The sequence below is a fragment of the Peromyscus leucopus genome, chromosome 1 (genome assembly GCF_004664715.2).
Source record: "Peromyscus leucopus breed LL Stock chromosome 1, UCI_PerLeu_2.1, whole genome shotgun sequence".
Lineage (NCBI taxonomy): Eukaryota > Metazoa > Chordata > Mammalia > Rodentia > Cricetidae > Peromyscus > Peromyscus leucopus.
Window position 1 is genome coordinate 165,951,907 of NC_051063.1, and position 19,222 is coordinate 165,971,128.

Genomic DNA, 19,222 nt, shown 5'->3' on the forward strand with positions numbered 1-19,222 from the left:
CACACACACATACTTGCACACACGTGAACCAATTATCATCTTTGGGGCAGGAGTGTAGAAGCACAGGCTAGTAATTCTAGTAACTTAGCTGAGGGAACAGGGTTGCTAGTTCTCATCTGGTCTGGGCTCCATAGTAAAACCTGTATCCAAAAAGTGTTTTTAATGTAAAAACCTTCCTCATTTATAAAGAGGGAAACTAAGGCAGTTAGAAACAAATCCACCCAGGGTTGTGTCCTGTGCTGAGCTGGCGTTTGAACACAAATGCGTTTTCCCGAGTTGCACAGACGGCTAGTTCTTGCTGCAGCTGCCGCGGAATGCTGGCTGCCTCAGACTCACAGTGTTTCTTTGGAAATGTGTCATGCGAAGCTAGCAAGCCCATCTGTGTGCACATTTCTGAGTGTGTATGTCACCGCCTGTGTCTCCCCACAGGATGGATTTCTCCTGAACCCTGGTCGGGCTGAGCTGTATGGCTGGGATGAGTTGCTTGTGAGACGAGCCACGAAGGCCAATCACACCTTTGGTGGGCAGACACCCATGCATGCCTGCTCAGACTGTAAGAGGGTGCTAGAAACATAAGCGTGGGACCCTGGATGGAGCCAGGAATGTTTCTGATGACTGCTGTATAGGTTACAATGGAGGCAGGCAATCTAGTTGAAAGGGTTACATTGAACCCAAGGTCTCAGACATACTAAGCAAACACTCTTCCATTGGGCTATATATAGTCCAAGCTCCTCACTGGGAGATTCTACTAAACAAGGGCTCTACTCTTGAGCCACGCCCCCAGCCACTCACAGGACAGGATTCTAGGTAGGGGCTCTGCTTCTGAGCAACATCCCCAGGTCCTCACTGGAGGATCCTAGGCAGCTGCTGTACCACTGAGCCACACCCCAGCCCTCTTTTCATTTTGAGACAGGGTCTCGCTAATCTACAGAGACTGGCTTTGAACTCATTTGTAGCCCAGGCTGAAACTTGCTCTCCCCCCTCACCATCCAGAGTGACTGGATGTGACCTCTGCCCTCAGGCCTGGCAGCAATCGGTCTTTCGTTGGAGGTTGTGTTTATTTTGTGTAACTGGTTGGGGGGGGGGGGGAGGACAATAGCAATGGGTGAGACAGAGACCTCCAAGCCAGCGGTCTGGGCTGCTGTTGTGTAGCTCAGGACCCCATCCGAGGGATTGGATCTCCATTGGCCTCAGTTGTTCTGTGAAATGGGAATAACATGCTTGCACTCATCCCTATGCCAAAGTGAAGATTCCATGAAAAGATGTCTTCAAAGCTCTTAACTCATTACATTGGTAATGGTGAGCGGCGATTATCATTAGCTGGGGTTAACATGGCAAAACCCAATGCTTCCTGCCCATAAGTAGTTGTTGGCACCTACCTGGTGCCAGGGCTTGATGCACATTTACTGGTTTCTCAGGCTACATCCCGGAGGAGGTAATTCCATCGTATTTTGCTGGACATCAGGATTTGGGATGCTTCAAGTCTCAAGGGAACTAGGGCAGGATTCAAATCTAGTGCCTGTGGCTCTACTTCAGACCTGAGACCTCCTGTGGCCAGCTTTTCATTCTTGCCTGCTTAGCTGCAAACCCTGACACCCTGCTCTTTAGAGGGCGGAGTATTTGTGGCCTGGGACTTGGGAGTCCTAGTCTTCTGGGTCCCTCAGGTGGCCTTGAACTGGGTGGAACCGTGCAGCCAGAGTCCAGGGAGGTGCACACCGCAGGCATAGCAATTTTGGCTTTTGGGTTGGCGGGGAGTGGGGGAGCGGCGGGGGGAGGAGCCGAGGAGCTGCGACAGGGGCAGGGAGGAGCCAGGCGGCACCGCGGCGGGCGGGCGCGCGCGCTGGGCTGCAGCGACCGCGGCTCCGGTGAGTCCGCCCCTCCCCCTCCCCGCCCCCGCCCTAGCCTCATCCCAAGGGGGCGGCCCCGAAGAGGTCGGTGCAAAAAGGGGCACATCTGGAACTGGGGAGTTGGAGTCTGCAGTGCCAGCTGGACGCCCCGGGGGAGGGGCACGTGGCCCTGGAAAAAAGGTGATCCTGATCCCAAACACCTGGGGTGCACTCCACCCCTCGCCCACCCATCCCAGGGCCTTGGGATCGGTGACCCATCCCATGGCCCCTAAGGATTAGAGCCACGTGACCCCTCGAGGTCCTGGACCCCGTTCACCTCTCCTGCAGCGTCTCGGGACTCTGACATTTTAACCCTTCCAACACCCTCCTCTCAAAAAAAAAAAAAAAAAAAAAAAACTCATCTTCTGCAGCCCAGAGATACATTAAAGACTTCAACCCCCAGCAGCCCTTGCAGCTCCGGTGCGATGAAGCCGCAGTAGCACTAGCAGCAAGACCTACTGGGAGTTGTAGTCCCTAAGTGTTTAACACGCTACTGGGGGCCAGGAGGTGGGAGGGGGCGGCTGGACCTCTCTGGGGTCACCTGGGGTCGCGCAGCTACTTCAGGTAGGGCAAGATGCAAAGCTTGGGCTGATTTTTTTTTCCCTTCCTGGCTTGGGTCCCCAGATTAGACACCAGCCCTCCTTCTTTCCACCTGGCAAGCGTGGGGGACCGGTCCGCAGCGGCTAGACTCGTCCACTCTGCAACCCCCATGGGCTACCGCCCTCCGCCACCTCGGCTGCCACCCAGGACAAGGCAGGGTTAAGCACAGGTGAGTCTGACCCTGGCCGAATGGGAGTCTTCCTCAGCAGCCCCCCTTCACCTGACTCGGTCTGGCTCTTGGTCTTTCTTTCCGGGCCCCCTTTCCCATGTCTGATGTCTAGCCCCAAACCTTGTGTCCTCTCTCCTCTCTCACCTCCATCTCTCGATCCTGTTCTCTTTTTTCTGACCATGTGTCTGTCTGTCTATGCGCCCAACTCTCTTCTCTCGCCTTGGGTCTGAGGTCTCCAGCCATTGTCTGGCTGTCGGACCAGGGATCCAGCATCTTCTCTCTCTTCTGAGCTACCTGTCTCTCTTTGGAAGGTATTTCTGCCCACACTCCTGCGCTCTCTCTCTCTCTCTCTCTCTCTCTCTCTCTCTCCCTCTCTCCCTCCCTCCCTCCCTCCACCATGTCTTGGATATAATGAAGTACATGCCGTTCCGACCTGAACGTGCTCCACGTTCTGTGTGCATCATTCCCTGACTACTGGACTTCACTTAGCCCTCTCTCTCTGGTCTCTCTCTTATCTCCCCTTCCCTCAACTTGAGGTTTCTGCTCCCCATTTCTGTCACTCTTTCTCTCTCCTCCAACCCTCCAGCAGCTTCCCACCCTGAGCCTCCCACCAAAGCTGTTCCACCTGCCCCCAATGCTTTTACCTGCCACCGCCAAGCGTCCACTACGGGTGGCTGCCTCCTCCTTCCACTGTGCCTGCCCTGACTTCCTTCCTGTGATCCCCCGGGGGCATGTTCCTTTAGTCTGAGAGTACCCACCTTTTGCTGCGGCTCTGTTGATCTGTTTGCTCCTTGATGCCTCTCATTGGATCATGATCCCAAGAACTGTCCTTAGCACCTGTGTGTTGTTTCCATCCTCCAATCCTGCCCTGAGCTGCTACCCTCTGACCTCTGCCCTTTACCAGTCCTTCTCCCTCTAGCTTCCTTTCCTTGCCCCTGCGACCGACCGTTCCTGCCCCCGTCTGCATCTCTCCCACCCCACTCTCAAGCGTAGGACCACGTGGCCATTATGTCTGGGGACTATGAAGATGACCTCTGTCGGCGGGCCCTCATCCTGGTCTCAGACCTCTGTGCCCGGATCCGAGATGCTGATACCAACGACAGGTGCCAAGAATTCAACGAACTGCGAATCAGAGGCTATCCCCGGGGTCCGGATGCAGGTCAGAACCCCAGCTGTCCGCAGCGGCCACTGCCTTCTTCCCAGCTCCACAGCAGCAAAGACTCTGGGAAGGTCAGAGCAGGGGCTGCTCAACTTCCCATGCCCTGTGGATGGCCCCACTGAGTCTTGCCTCTGTCTTGCCTGCTGCTGCTTTGTCTAAACGGCTGAACTGGGAGAAATAGCTCTGTGTTTGGTCCATCTAACTCCTGACCTTGGAGTTGGAGACTTCCTCCTCCCTAATTATGGCCACCAAATATCTCCTTCAGAAATCATGAATCTTTTTATTTCCCTCTTTTTTTTTTTTAGGTGAGGAGAGGGTTGAGGTGATATCAGATAGGGCCTTATGGAGTCCAAGTTGGTCTTAAACTTGAAACAATCCTCCTGCCTCAGTCTCCCAGACGCTGGGATTCCAGATGTGAACCCCCATACCCAGCTCTGAGAGAATTAATTATGCCCCAAAGCTACAGACTAAACCAGCCAAAAGCAGGGGGCTGGTGAGGGGGCGGGGAGGGGTGCAGAGTTCAGGAAGCATCAGGAATGACTGTCCAGTGTTTCCTCCTTTGAGGTCACAGGTCACCTTTAATTCTCCCATCACTGTATGTGACACATTACCCACCAGAGAAGCTCCCCAAAACCTTAGTACTTAGGGGTTTTGTTTGAGTTTGGTCATGTGATTTATTCATTAGTTTTTGCGACGCTGTGGCCAAATTCCTGGTGGAAACGAAGAAGGAAGATTTACTTAGCTCATGGGTTTGGAGGTGTAACTCCACCATGTCGAGAAGGCACTGGGCACAGCAGCACAGGCATCATGGCTGACAGGAAGCAGAGGATCCTGGGGATGCTGGCGCTCGTTTCTTCTTTTATTGCATTTGGGCCTCTAGCCCACAAGCCAGTGCTGGCTGCATTAGGGGGGTCTCCCCTCCAAGAATCCTCTCTGGAAATGCCCTCGCATGTGCAGAGGTGTGCTTCAGGCTCTTAGGCGTTTGCTGCTGGTGTGCGTGTGTGTGTGTGTGTGTGTGTGTGTGTGTGTGTGTGTGTGTGCGCTTGCACAAACGCACGCGCGTGCACATGTACACGAGTGCATTTGGAAGTCAGAGAACTCTTTAGGAGCCATCCTCTTTTTTAATTTGTATTTTATGTGTCTATATATTTTACTTGCATGTGTGTCTGTGCACCACATACCTACTGGTGCCCACAGAGGCCAAAAGAGCCTGTCAGGTCCCCTGAAACTGGAGCTACATACAGATGGTCGTGAGTACCATGTGGGTACTAGGAATTAAACCCAGGTCTTCTGCAAGATTAGCAAGTGTTCTTAACTGCTGACACATACCTTTTAATTTTTTGAGACAGGGTCTCTCGTCAGCCTTGAACTCACCAAGTAGGCTAGGCTGAGTGGCCAGTGAGCCCCAGAGATCTGCGTGTCTGTGTCTGTGGGCGCTGGGATGACAGGTGTGCACCACCACGCCTGGCTGGTGTCATGTGGGCTCTGGAGAGCGAACCAAGGCCCTGTGCCTGTAGGACAGACACTTCGCTGACTGAGTCACCTCCCTAGCCCTTGTTCTGTGTGTTGATAAAACGTCTCTCTGTAACCCAGACTGGCCTAGAACTCACTATGTAGCCCAGGCTGGCCTTAAACTCAGAGCAATCCTCCTATCTCAGCCCCCTAGGTGCTGAGATGACAGACAGACATGGGCCACCCACACCTAGCTCCTAGGTGATTCTAAATCTAGCCAACTTGACAATGAAGAGCCACCGTCCCAGGTAGATGTGGTGGGCTGTCTGTGTGGCTGGCAGCCCTTCATCTTAGCCCTTCCAGAGTGTGAGCTGATGGCCTATAGCTCCCAACATAATTTAGCACTACCATCAACTGCCCAGCATGGCTCAAGCAGCAAGGAGGACATCTCAAGAGTTTGGAGCTCTCTAGGGGCTGATCAGGCTTGGGCAGAGTGTGTTATCTGTTCTAGGTCCACAGCTACCTTGGCCTTCCACCCCCTGTGCTGTGCAGACAGGCATGGGGAGCTGGAGAGGCTTGGAGGATCCAGAGTTCTCTGGGATGGGGATCTGTAGCTAGAGTTTTCCTGCCTTGCCCACAGTTAGGACAAATCTTTGTCACCCGCCAGTCCCACAGCCGCTCAGACCCAACCAAGTAAACACAGAGACTTATATTGCTTACAAACTGTATGGCCGTGGCAGGCTTCTTGCTAACTGTTCTTATAGCTTAAATTAACCCGTTTTTATAAATCTATATCTTGCCACGTGGCTGGTGGCTTACCAGCATCTTTACATGTTGCTTGTCCTGGCGGTGGCTGCAGTGTCTCTCCCCCCTTCTTCCTGTTTTCCTAATTTTCTTTTCTCTTTGTCCCGCCTATACTTCCTGTCTGGCCACTGGCCATCAGTGTTTTATTTATATAGAGTGATATCCACAGCAGGGATCCTGTACTGGCAATGTTAGAAGCATCTGGCCAGTTTCCTCTATGACCCTGATGGCCTGATGCCTCCTGTGTACAAAAGTTGCTAAAATCCTGGACTCTGGTTTCCAGTAGTATTTAGGACTCTCAAGTGGGGTGGGGTGACCACTTGGACAGGAACACCCTAAGGGAGGTGGCAGGACACCAATGCCTGGCACATGTTCCTGAGACTCCCCTCTTTCTCACAGCCTCAGTCTTCTCAGCTGGGAGATGGAATATATCACATGTAGGTTACACAGTAGCATGAGGATTAATGTTACACCCTGCTTTGGCTTCACCAAGTGATCTAGAACTAGGAGGTGCTTCCTTTTTCTGGAGTGTTCCTTAAACACAGCAGTTACAGTTGGATGTCCCAGATGGCAATGGCTGAGTTACCTGCCCCCACCCACCATGGTTCTCCATATAGATAGAGCAAGGTCTCATCCTTATTCTACCTCCAATCCCAGGAGTCACCTCCAAAATAAATCCTCACAGCCTGGAGAGTTTACTAAAGGATCCACAAAACCCCACTCCTAGTACTAATTACTGAGAGTGCCACAAAACATTGGCCGTAAGAAATGGGCCATGCTGGGCTTTCTCAGCAAAACATGGCAGCATGTTAAGGGCATTCAGAAGGCACCAATTAGTGTGTATATCATGTGACAGCAGTCATGAGACTGATTATTTGAATAAGGAAGTCTCTCTAGGGCCACTGTTCATCAAGCAGTACTGAGGTGTGAAAGTAAGAACATAGGTTTTGAAGTATGGCACCTGTGGAGTGTGTGTGTGTGTGTGTGTGTGTGTGTGTGTGTGTGCCCACTTGCACAGCAGGCCAGAGGTCAATCACAGATGTTATTTCTCAGGCACTGTCCACCTTGTCTTTTGAAACAGACTCACTCATTCACCCAGCAGGCTAGGCTGACTGGCCAGCAAGCTCCTAAAGATGCACCTTCCCCTGCCTCCCCGGGGCTGGGATTGCAAGCACGTGCCGCCCTGCCCGGTGTGCCGCCCTGCCCGGTGTGCCGCCCTGCCCAGCCTTCCTGTGCAGGCACTGGGGATGCGAACTCAGCTGTCACACTTGTGAGCAAGGACCTCACTCACTGAGTATCTCCCCAGTCCCCATGGACCACATCCTGTCTGGACCTCCACTTCCTGTTGTCAACACTGGACTGATTATGTCATCGTGGGTCTCCCAGGGTGCCCTGGGGTGTCAGTTCCATGGTCACATCTCAGCAAATATTGCTGTTGTACTCTGTCGTTTGCCTTCGTTACTGTCCGCTGCAACAGAGAGCGGCGTCGACTCATTCCCAAGGACAGACAGCTTTTCCTAGATGCTCTCCAAACTTTTGGGGGTCTTGTCCTTCAGAAGTTTGCTATGCAGAGAAGCAACATGAGCTATTGGTGGAGAGAACAAACCCTGGAGACAGTCTCCGGGACTTTCATCTCCAATCTGTCACCTGCTGCCTACAGAATGTGAAGGGAAACCCCACGGCCTCTGCAAAGCAACCACTGTGTAGCAGTGTGACCACAGACGAAGCATGGGGTTCAAACTCAGTCACAGTGGGAAAATACTCAGGATAGTACGTGCCAGATATTCTTGGGACAGCACTGACCCCTCATGACCCCTGACCTCTCTCTTCACTCTTTCCAGACATTTCCGTGAGCCTGCTGTCAGTCATCGTGACGTTCTGTGGCATCGTCCTCTTGGGTGTCTCTCTCTTCGTGTCCTGGAAGTTGTGCTGGGTGCCCTGGAGGGACAAAGGAGGCTCAGCAGTGGGCGGTGGCCCCCTTCGCAAAGACCTAGCCCCTGGGGTTGGGCTGGCAGGCCTAGTAGGAGGTGGTGGGCACCACCTGGGAGCCAGCCTAGGTGGCCATCCCCTGCTGGGTGGCCCACACCATCATGCCCACACAGCCCACCACCCACCCTTTGCCGAGCTGCTGGAGCCAGGTGGTCTTGGGGGTGCCGAGCCTCCAGAACCTTCCTACCTGGACATGGACTCATATCCAGAGGCTGCTGTGGCCTCTGTGGTAGCCGCTGGGGTCAAACCAAGCCAGACATCCCCAGAGCTGCCCTCTGAGGGTGGGACAGGTTCTGGGCTGCTCCTGCTGCCTCCCAGTGGCGGGGGCTTGCCCAGTGCCCAGTCTCATCAGCAGGTCACAAGTCTAGCACCTACCACCAGGTGAGAAATGGTGTTGGGCTGGGCCCTTCACCCTGAGACTCTGCTTCTCTCCTCTGTCTTGTTCTTATCCCTGGCTCTCCTGAGATCAGGGTCAGGACAGGTGGTGGGGTATTGACTCCTGGATCCTAGGGAGGATGAGACTGAGGCCTAGACTCCTGGACTAAAGAGGAAAGGAGCAGGGCCTTGGGTTCCTGGGTCCAGATACAGAAGCAGCCTGGAGACAAGAATCCCGGTTTAGAAGCTAGCATAGTAGTGTACATGGTATCCCAGCCATTTCACGGGCTGAGACAGAAGGATCTAAAATTTGAGGTTGGCCTGGGCACTTAGCAAAACCTGGTTTTTTGTTTTGTTTTTGTGGTGTCTTTTTTTTGTTTTGTTTTGTTTTTTTTTTAGAGACGAGGTTTCTCTGTGTAGTTTTGGATCTCACTCTGTAGACCAGGCTGGCCTCAAACTCACAGAGATCTGCCTAGCTCTGCCTCCTGCATGCTGGGACTAAAGGTGTGCGCCACCACTGCCCGGCGAAACCTAGTCTTAAATTTTAAAAAAAAAGAAAGAAAGAAAGAAAGAAAGAAAGAAAGAAAGAAAGAAAGAAAGAAAGAAAGAAAGAAAGAGAAAGAAAGAAAGAAAGCAAGCTAGGATGTATGTCAGTGGGAGAGCACCTGCCCAGAATTCCCCAGTAAAGGAGTGGGGTGTGACTGAGTGATCCCTCAGTGAGGTGCAATGGCGTGGCTCTGCAGAAGAGCTCTGGCCTAGCTTACAGAAAGCCCTAGGTTCAGTCTCTGGGGGACAGGGGTGTGGTTTCTGAGGTGTAGGCAATTATTGATCCCATTCAGTGTAAGCTGTGATTAGTAACCTGGACCCAGTGTTCACCTGACCATTCTCGTTCTTCCTCATTCTGTGCATGTAAGCTTAGGGTCTGGTAGGAGCTGGGCCTGAGATGCATGCTGTGCCCCAGGCCTCCACCCTCGGGGCTCTGACAGTCCAAGGGGTACAAGCTAGGAAGACAGAAAAGCAGCTCTGGGCACTGCCAAGAGCCCCAAGGAGATCCCAGCCCATGCTTGGAGGAAGCTGAGAATTTCCTGGAGGTGGAGGTACCTTGATAGACATTCACAAGGTGGGGAAGCGAAGACAGATGTGCAGGTAGGGTGTGTACACAGTCATTTCAGGGACAGATGTGCAGGTAGGGTGTGTACACAGTCATTACAGGGACAGATGTGCAGGTAGGGTGTGTACACAGTCATTTCAGGGACAGATGTGCAGGTAGGGTGTGTACACAGACATTTCAGGGACAGATGTGCAGGTAGGGTGTGTACACAGTCATTTCAGGGACAGATGTGCAGGTAGGGTGTGTACACAGTCATTTCAGGCAGGAGAAAGCGGCAACAGAAGAGACCAAGTTCTCTGCAGGCAAAGCCTGGGACATGAGGCTGCAGACATCAGCCATTCAAGGCTGGAAGTGGCAGGTGTAAGGCTGTGTCATGAGGGCACTGAAGAGCCACAGCAGGATGTGAGCCAAGGGGGAAAGGTGCCAACTCTTGAGCCATCTACGGGGCGGGGAGAAATGAAGGCCAGTAGCCCAGACAGGCAGAGAACAGGCTCATCCAAGAATAAGCCATGGCGACAGAGAGCAGTGACAGACTAGGGAGGGAGAGGTCCGCGGAAGATGACTGAGGATCTGGGTGGGGTATTGGAATGAAGAAGTCATTCTGGCCACCAACTTGAGTCCTGATGACCTTCAGCTCTGGCCGGAGCTAGTTTAGAAATGTGGTAACACCCTGCTGTAGATGGGAAAACTGAGCCTCAGGAAGCACAAGTGTCTTTTCCAGTTGAGGACAGGATTACCCCTGGCTGGGAATCAGAGGGAATCAGATCTGAACCTCACCTGCCTCTCCTCCTGGTACACAGGTACCCAGCCCTGCCCCGGCCCCTCACCCAGCAGACTCTGACCACCCAAGCAGACCCGAGCAGCGAGGAGCGGCCACCTGCACTGCCCTTACCCTTGCCGGGTGGCGAAGAGAAAGCCAAGCTCATCGGTCAGATCAAGCCAGAGCTGTACCAGGGCACTGGACCTGGTGGCCGGCGAGGCGGCGGGGGCTCTGGGGAGGCAGGGGCACCCTGTGGGCGCATCAGTTTTGCCCTGCGGTATCTCTATGGCTCTGACCAGCTTGTGGTGCGGATCCTGCAGGCCCTGGACCTCCCAGCAAAGGACTCCAATGGGTTCTCAGACCCCTATGTCAAGATCTACCTGCTGCCTGATCGCAAAAAGAAATTCCAGACCAAGGTCAGGGCAAGGAGGAAGGGTTCACAGTGTGATGGGGATCCACCAGGTTTGAGGAAGAGAGCTAGGGAGGACCCCTGGGTCTGAGGGAGGAGGGCTGAGGTCAGGATCCCTGGGTCTGCAGGAGGAGGGTATGGGCCTGGACCCCTGGGTCTGAGGGAGGAGGCTAGGACAGGATGCTTGGGATAGACATGGAGCACATGATTCTAGGAACAAGGCCAGTGTACATCCTGCCTGTCTCTACCTCCATCCCCCAGGTGCACAGGAAGACGCTGAACCCTGTCTTCAACGAGACGTTTCAGTTCTCGGTACCCCTGGCTGAGCTGGCCCAGCGCAAGCTGCATTTCAGCGTCTATGACTTTGACCGCTTCTCGCGGCACGATCTCATTGGCCAGGTGGTTTTGGACAACCTGCTGGAACTGGCTGAGCAGCCCCCCGACCGCCCGCTCTGGAGGGACATCCTGGAGGGTGGCTCGGTCAGTGGCTGCATCCACAATGGGCCCCTGCACCAACTCTCCCCCCCCCACCCTCAGGTCCCCCGCCGTCACTCTCCTCACCCTGGGACTCACGGCCTCCCCACTTCCCAGCCCTGAGTGTTACAAGCATTATTTTGCAAGGAATATTGCAGACAAAGAAGCTAGATGATAGAGGGACCTGGGGGGGGTCTCTGCCCTCCTCAACTTTATGAAACACTATTGTCAGGCCCTGGGCCTATATTTCACCCCCCCCCCAAATATCTCAGGACTTCTCAGTGCATCCCTGTGACTTTATGCCCTCTGGCCTAGATGTTACTATCCAACTCATCCCAACATCCTCTTGTTCATTTCCAGACTTCCTCTCTGAAGCTCTTAATTCTTCAAACCCTTTCAAATTCTTTCCTTCTGTCTTTTTGGGGTTCCTTTGGAGTCCTGCTACCTGGGTCTTCTCACATCTTATGGTTCCCATAGATGTGAGTTCCCCCCACTTTTCCCAGCATCAGATCCAAGAGTCCACAGCCCCGATCCCCTGATTTTATGCCTTCTGCTGTGAGGCCTTTCACGCCTCTGCAGCCCCAAAGCCATGCCCAGGCCTGGCTGAGTGTTCTGGCCCTTGGGTCCTTAGGCCTCACACCCAATTCCTAGCCACAATTCCTACCAGTTTGGGGAAGCCAGGGGCTGAGGGGTGAGACAAGAATATCCTCCTATCAGGAAAAGGGCAGTTCTGAGACCCAGTGTCCTCAGCTGTCAGGGATGTGGTGGAGGCAGGTGCTGGCAGCTCTTCCATAGGGAGCTCTCCATGGTCAGCTTGCCTGTCTCCAGGAACCCACGTTCCCCCTGCTGCCAGCTGAGGTGCCCCACGTGAGGACTTCACTCTACCTCCACCTGTCTCGCCCATCCTCCTGCTCCTTACCTGCCATCACCCGAGGGCTCCACTCCTCCACTCACCAGAATGGGGAGGGAGAAGGAGAGACAGAGCTCTAGAGAAGCAAGTGCCGAGATGGGAGCAGACAGTCTGTCAGAGGGGACAGGGTTGGTAGCTGGAGGCCGGAAGGAGAAAAGACAGACCCCCCACAGAGCCTCCTGGCCTGTATTGCTCAAGGACGGGAAGATTCCTGCAGAACACAGGAGACACCCGCAGAGCGGAACGAAGCTTCCGGGAGGCCAGTTGCTCCTTTCCGGACCCTTCACAATGAAGCGGTGGCCGGAGTGCCGTGGCCCCATGCGCCAGGGCCTCCAGCCTCTGACCCACACTGACTCAGGCCCTGCTCAGGCTGCTCACTGCTGTCAAGGCTTTTGCCCAGGCTCTTCTTTCTGCCCGTGAAACCCTTCCCTCCCCGCTTCAAAACCCTTGTCTCACCAGCCCCTGTGGTCCCCTGACATTGGGCCCTGGTCCTCTGGTGATTTATACCTGCCATGATTGCCCCCCTTCTCTCTAGGTCTCTATCTCAGTCTCCAACTGCCTCTCTGTTTTGGTCTTTGTCTTTCCTGCCACCACCCCCAGGTCGGCCGGTCTGAGTGTCTGTCTGTCTGTCTGTCTGTCTGTCTGTCTCTCTGTCTCTCTCTCTCTCTCTGCCCATTTCTCTGTGTTTCTCTCTCTCTCCAATCTCTATACCTCTCTCTCTCTCTCTCTCTCTCTCTCTCTGTCTCTCAGTTTCTGTCTCTCTCTTGTCAACTCTCTCTCTCCCTCTCCTGGTCTCTGTGTCCCACCCTCTTCTCTAGAGAACAAAACAGGCTTTGATGGTAGTGAACAGCTGTGGCGGGGAGCTATGGGGCCTTGGCCCAGAGTCAGACTGTTCAGTGCATGGGAACCTAACAGTAGAGCAAAGAGGAGGCAGGATGGAGAGGGAGTCACAGGCCGCCCTCTGTCCCCACTACAGGAAAAGGCCGATCTTGGGGAGCTCAACTTCTCACTCTGCTACCTCCCCACGGCTGGGCGCCTCACCGTGACCATCATCAAAGCCTCTAACCTCAAAGCAATGGACCTCACTGGTTTCTCAGGTGTGTCCGGGTTGAGGCCTGAGGAAGAAGGATAGGGTCTGAGACCAGAGGGCTAAGGCCCGGACCCCTGGGCCTGAGGGCAGAGGCCTCTGCTCAGTCCCCTGGCTTCTCTGCACAGACCCCTATGTGAAGGCCTCTCTGATCAGTGAGGGGCGACGTCTGAAGAAACGGAAGACCTCCATTAAGAAGAACACGCTGAACCCCACATATAATGAGGCCCTGGTGTTCGACGTGGCTCCTGAGAGTGTGGAGAATGTGGGGCTCAGCATCGCAGTGGTAGACTATGACTGGTGAGAGGCACCAGCGAGGTGGGGCAAGCCGGGGTGGGGGGTGGCCGGCTCCCTCCGCTGACCTTTCCGGTAATCACTTCCCCAATCCCCAGCATCGGCCACAACGAGGTGATCGGTGTGTGTCGCGTGGGCCCGGAGGCTGCGGACCCACATGGCAGAGAACACTGGGCAGAGATGCTGGCCAACCCTCGCAAGCCTGTGGAGCACTGGCACCAGCTAGTGGAGGTGAGTCGAGGCCCCTGCTGTCGTGCATGGGCACGGGGGTTCAGTGAGACCCCCGCGGCCTGTGTCTGACTTACCGCGGGCTGCAGGCAAGTCCCCCAGCCTCTCCACTCCTCCGCTTCCCTTCCGGGACACCGGCCCGTGACTAACGGCGATGGTGAGGGCCGCCGTGAGGATTCAGTTCGCCGAGTGCTCTGCAGTGGCCAGCTGCCGTTCTTTCCCACATACGCGAAACACAAAATGTAGGAAGAAACCGAGTGATAAAACCTCTTTTTTTTTTTCTCTCCCTCAGAGCAAAGTGTGAATATTAGTAGATGGTGGTGTAGCGAGTGAGAACAATTTTTTAATGAATAAGAAAATATCAGGCGGGAGGGCGTAGCTCGGCAACAGAGCTTTCTTGCCATGTGCAGAAACACAAACCACACAATAATAACAATAAATCCAAAACAGCACAACAAAATGTCACAGGGCAGTGTCTATTGTAAGGGGCACTGTGTGTCTGTGTCTTGCCCAGGGGCTGTGGTCTGAGTCTTCTGAGGTCCGAGGCCTTCTGCACAGGCCCTGGGAGAACTTCGTGGAATAGAGGGCACTAGGGAGGGGCTTACAAGGAGGTTCCCGTGGGCAAAGTGGAAGGTGACACAGGCTGAGGAGACCGGGCCGCAGTGGCCACTTCTTTAAAAACGTATTTGATGTGTATTCGTGCTCTGCCTGCTTGTACAGCTGCACACCATGTGTGTGCAGTGCTTGTGGGAGCCAGGAGAGGGCATCAGATCCCCTGGAAGAGGACTTACAGACTGTTGTGAGCGGCCATGTGGGTGCTGGGAACAGAACTCGGGTCCTCTGGAAGAGCAGCCAGCCCATGCTCTTAACCCTCAGGCCACCTCTCCAGTCCCTACCAGTGGCTGCTTTTGTATTAGAAGCTGTGCAACCACCTCTCAGCCTTGCAGAAGCTGATTAAAGTACTCTCTTGGGCTGGAGAGGCGGTTCAGTCAGTAAAGCTCTTGCTGTGCTTAAATCCCTGAATGCAGGTAAAAGCCTGGAGTCATGCCGAGACCCCAGCGGTGAGGAGGCAGAGACAGGAGCCTGGGGCTCACTGGCCAGCCAGCACAGCCTAATGATGAGCCCCAGGCCCCAGTGAAAGACTTTATCTCAAAACACAAAGTGTGGCTGGGGAGGTGGTGCAGTGGCTAAGAGCCCTTGCTCAGCAAGCATGCAGACTGGGACTGAATCCCCAGCACCCGTGGCTGCCATTCCAGGAACCACAGTGCTGAGGGCAGAGGCAGCCAGGTCCTGGAGCTCACTTCCAGCCAGCATAGCTAAAGTGGGGAGCTCCTGCTTCAGGGAGAGCCCCTGTCTCAAGGAGATAGGAGTCTAAGTTTAAGGTTAACCCTAACCCTGAGTCAATTCCTTTCTCCTTGAGACAGGGGCTCTCCCTGAAGCAGGAGCTCTCCACTTTAGCTATGCTGGCTAGAGTACCTGTCTCAAGGTATTCTAAGGAAAGATTTACCCTGAAACAGTGTATAAACTGGGTGCCACGGCTCACACCTGTAAGAGCACATATAGAGGACCCACGTCCTGCTCTGGCCTCTGTATTTATGTGCACAGATATGTAACAGGTGTGGGCACCTGCACACACATATACACATCACACATACAGCACACACAAGTCATGCACATATACACCACCACACAGCCACACATGTATACAACACACACACACACACACACACATTCACACTCACCTATGGGTCCACAGAAACTGTCAAATGTGACCATTTTCTCTGCAAAGATGTCCAATTTGAAAATATTGACAAATTTGCTTTCATTGAAGCCAAGAAAGTAAAACTACGGTAAGTTATGTTTAGAGTAATGTAGATTTCAGGGCTTTAATTTTGTTTCTTGGTAGTTTTCCATTACTTGGGTATTCTAAGGAAAGATTTACCCTGAAACAGTGTATAAACTGGGTGCCACAGCTCACACCTGTAAGACACACCTTGGGAGGACAAGACAAGGCGTTCATCTTGGGTTTCAAGCCAGCCTGGAGTACAGAGTCAGTTCCAGGTCTGATTGGGCTATGGAGTGAGGCTGAGTCTAAGTTTAAAGGTTAACTCTAACCCTGAGTCAATTCCTTTCTCCGAACACACACGCGCACGCATGCGCGCACACACACACACACACACACACACACGCACACGCACACGCACACGCACACGCACACGCACACACGTGCGCTCGCCCCTTTTCCAGTAGGTTGAACAGCCAGGCCCAGAGCTCAGGGTGACTGAGATCTTGAGTCCCACTGTGAGGACAGAGGCTGTGGTCTCCTGGGTATTCACTTTTCCAATGATCTCGCTCACTCCACTTCTCTGGAAACTTCCAGTAAGCCACACTGTCAGTGCTAGAAGGCTCAGGGTGCCCTTGGCTGGAGGCAGGCACAGCCCCTGAGTCCCAGCCCACAGTGCTGTGTGTGGCCACAAACTGATGGCCTCCACCTAGACCACCCTGCCCACGGCCCGCTTGTCTGCTCTCTGGCTCCACAGTACCCCAGGACAAAGTTTCAGCCTTCTGAGCCCCGGACCTGTCTCGTAGCCCCTTTGCATAACCTTGCCTTTCTTGCATTTTTAGGGATTTGTCTTTTGTGCCTCAGTTTCCCCACTGGTAGAATGATGGTGATATCACTTCCCACATCCCCTGGGAACCCAGGCAGCAGGTAGAGAAGGAGGGGACAGAAGCTTCCTGCTGGCTAAGGTGGTTGTTCTCTTTCATCCCCAACTCCAGGAGAAGACTCTAACCAGCTTCACGAAAGGCGGCAAAGGACTCTCAGAGAAAGAGAACTCAGAATGAGGGCAAGATCCAGAGAAGGCAGGTGTGCCTCTGAGCTCTGGCTGAGGGAGGAGGCTGGGCCTGGACCCTGGGTCTGAGGGAGGAGGCTGGGCCTGGACTCTGGGTCTGAGGGAGGAGGCTGGGCCTGGACCCTGGGTCTGAGGGAGGAGGCTGGGCCTGGACTCTGGGTCTGAGGGAGGAGGCTGGGCCTGGACCCTGGGTCTGAGGGAGGAGGCTGGGCCTGGACCCCTGTGTCTGAGGGAGGAGGCTGGGCCTGGACTCTGGGTCTGAAGGAGGAGGCTGGACCTGGACTCTGGGTCTGAGGGAGGAGGCTGGGCCTGGACCCTGGGTCTGAGGGAGGAGGCTGGGCCTGGACCCTGGGTCTGAGGGAGGAGGGCTGGGCCTGGATCCCTGGGTCTGAGGGAAGAGGGCTGAGGCCTGGACCCCTGTGTCCTAGGAGGAGGGCTGGGCCTGGATCCCTGTGTCCTAGGAGGAGGGCTGGGCCTGGACCCTGGGTCTGAGGGAGGAGGCTGGGCGGGACCCTGGGTCTGAGGGAGGAGGCCGGCCTTCTGACCTCTCCCTCCTTGCAGTTGATACAGCTGTAGTGGTTACTCCCTAACCTCTCAGCCTCTCCTGTCCCTTCCACTCCTGTTTCTAGGTCTGGTCCAGGCCTGGGATCAGACCAGGTACCCTCAGGACCCCATCCCTTCCTGCCCGGACTGTGAACTCATCTCCTCGAAGCCATAATGTCCGAGCTGCTGGTGCGGGGCGGCCTGGGCCTGCCCCTCCTTATCGTGGAGGTGTGAGGCTGGGAGGCCGCAGGTCCAGCTCCCTGTTTCAGGGTGGGAGGTTCTCAGCCTCCATTGTCTGTCTCTTATCCCCAGAGTTCCCCTAGAGGCAAGGGGCTGTGCATGTCTGGGGACCCCTGCCCCCATCCCTCTGTCTGACTGTCTGTCTGCCCCTTTGCTGTTGTCTGAGTCTTGCTGTTCTGGCCTGTGACCTCACTGTGAATGTCAACAGACCAATCTTTGATGTCCCCTGAACAGACACACCCTCCAGCGTCCATCCCTTGTGTCCCCCCGCCCCCATCTGCGTCTGGCCGATCCCCCTCTGCTGCTGCTATCATCACCAGAAATAAACACACTCTGTGGGTGTCCTTCCACCTGGGCTCCTGTCTCCCTGGGACCAGGAGGTGTGCTGGAGCATGGGACTGTGTGGGGCTAGGCCACTAAGCGATTTCTTCAAGCCTTAGCCTCCAAATGATATTTTCAGATGAAATCCAAAACAGAATTTTGAACTATAAGAGATGAAGTGACAGAGATTTCCTGTGTGCTTCTCAGGACCTTCCATCCCAGGTAATGCCAGGCACTGAGTAGGTGGCCTCCCTCTCTTGCATACGGGCTGTCTACCACAGCACTGGATATCCTGCAATGACATGCAGGCAGGTACCTCGGACAGGGGCCTCCACATGCAATCATCTTGTCCCTCTAGAGATTCTAGAACTGCCCAAATCTAGCTGTAACTAACTGGGTTGCAGAGCATTCTGGGAAAGTGACCTCTTGTCATGTGGGTTCTCCTCCATGAGGGCTTTATCAGCAGCATGGAAGCAGGAGCAGGGGGAGGGATGGGGGGAGGGCATTAACAGGACTCACCCAGGACCCACCAAACCACCTGAGAGAGGATGACTTCTGAGAAGATGACATGAGGACCATGGCTTCTTAGGCATCCTCATATTTGGGAAAGTTTCCGATTGGTCCTGCTTAGGCTGGATGGCCACCTTAAGTCATGTGACTTGAGTCTGGTAAGTGTGCTGTAGGGCACTCCCCATCTCCTCCCTTCACCACCGTTGGTCCAGACACTCGGGAGACCGCATCCCTTTTTTGTCCCTATGGCAAGTGCACCTCAAATTTATAATTCTCTGTCAGGAACACAGGGGCCATTGATGGATGTTCCTGCAGGAACCATACATCGAGGGGAAGGGGGGCCTCCGTATGTCTGACGTAGCCCACCATTTGCTCCTCATACACGCCCACGAATTCTCCACCGTGGGGACAGAAACCCGCAGAGCTGCTGCCCTCTTGGTCTGACAACCAGGACTTCAAAATGGTGGACTGAGCACACAGGAAATTATCTGCCAGGACCAGAAGTCAGAATCAAGATATGTCCGGTTGCTTCCTCCCATGATGCTGAGGGAGAGTCCAACCCATGCTTGTCCCGTGGCAACTGATGGAGGTGGGCAAGGCCGCCTTGCGTAGCGGGCGTCCACCACTCCAGTCCAGCTGTCTCCTCACAGCACTGTCCTCCGTCCCCATCTGGGTTTGTTCCGTTTGAGACAGGATCTCACATAGCTCAGGATGGCTTGAACACATCATGTAGCTCAGGATAACCTTGAGTTCCCCATTCTTCAGCCTCTACCTCCTAAGTGCTGGGTGACAGGTGTACATCACCATGCCAGTTTTTGTGAAGTTGGGATGGAAGCCAGAGCCTCCTGCATGCTGAGCTAGCCCTCCTCCTGAACTGTACCCTTAGCCTCTCTGCTCGTCTGTTAGAACACCTGCTATTAGATGTGGGGACCAGTCTAAAGCCAGGATGATCTTACTTGGAGATCCTGAACTGCATCTGCCAAGGCCCTGGTCTTGGTTCTGATGCTGAGGACATGACCATCTTTTGAGTACTACCATGACACGACTCC

The 19,222-nt window shown here is 54.4% G+C and overlaps 1 protein-coding gene across 6 annotated transcripts; it reads left to right on the forward strand.

The window, feature by feature from the left end:
- Positions 1-1,783: 1,783 nt before the first annotated feature.
- Syt3 (synaptotagmin 3) lies at positions 1,784-17,692 on the forward strand. 6 transcript variants are annotated; one of them, XM_028858883.2, is made up of 11 exons: positions 1,784-1,865; positions 2,511-2,655; positions 3,644-3,814; positions 7,912-8,440; positions 10,346-10,721; positions 10,976-11,194; positions 13,075-13,195; positions 13,314-13,485; positions 13,578-13,710; positions 16,486-16,573; positions 17,189-17,692. In XM_028858883.2, exons 3-10 carry the CDS (start codon positions 3,664-3,666, stop codon positions 16,549-16,551), a joined length of 1,767 nt encoding a protein of 588 aa, XP_028714716.1. In that variant the 5' UTR covers positions 1,784-1,865; positions 2,511-2,655; positions 3,644-3,663; the 3' UTR covers positions 16,552-16,573; positions 17,189-17,692. The 6 variants fall into 6 exon arrangements, with proteins under 6 accessions (XP_028714716.1, XP_028714714.1, XP_028714717.1 ...); XM_028858881.2 differs by having other exon boundaries at positions 3,649-3,814; XM_028858884.2 differs by having other exon boundaries at positions 3,649-3,814; positions 16,486-16,569.
- The last annotated feature ends 1,530 nt before the right edge of the window (positions 17,693-19,222 follow it).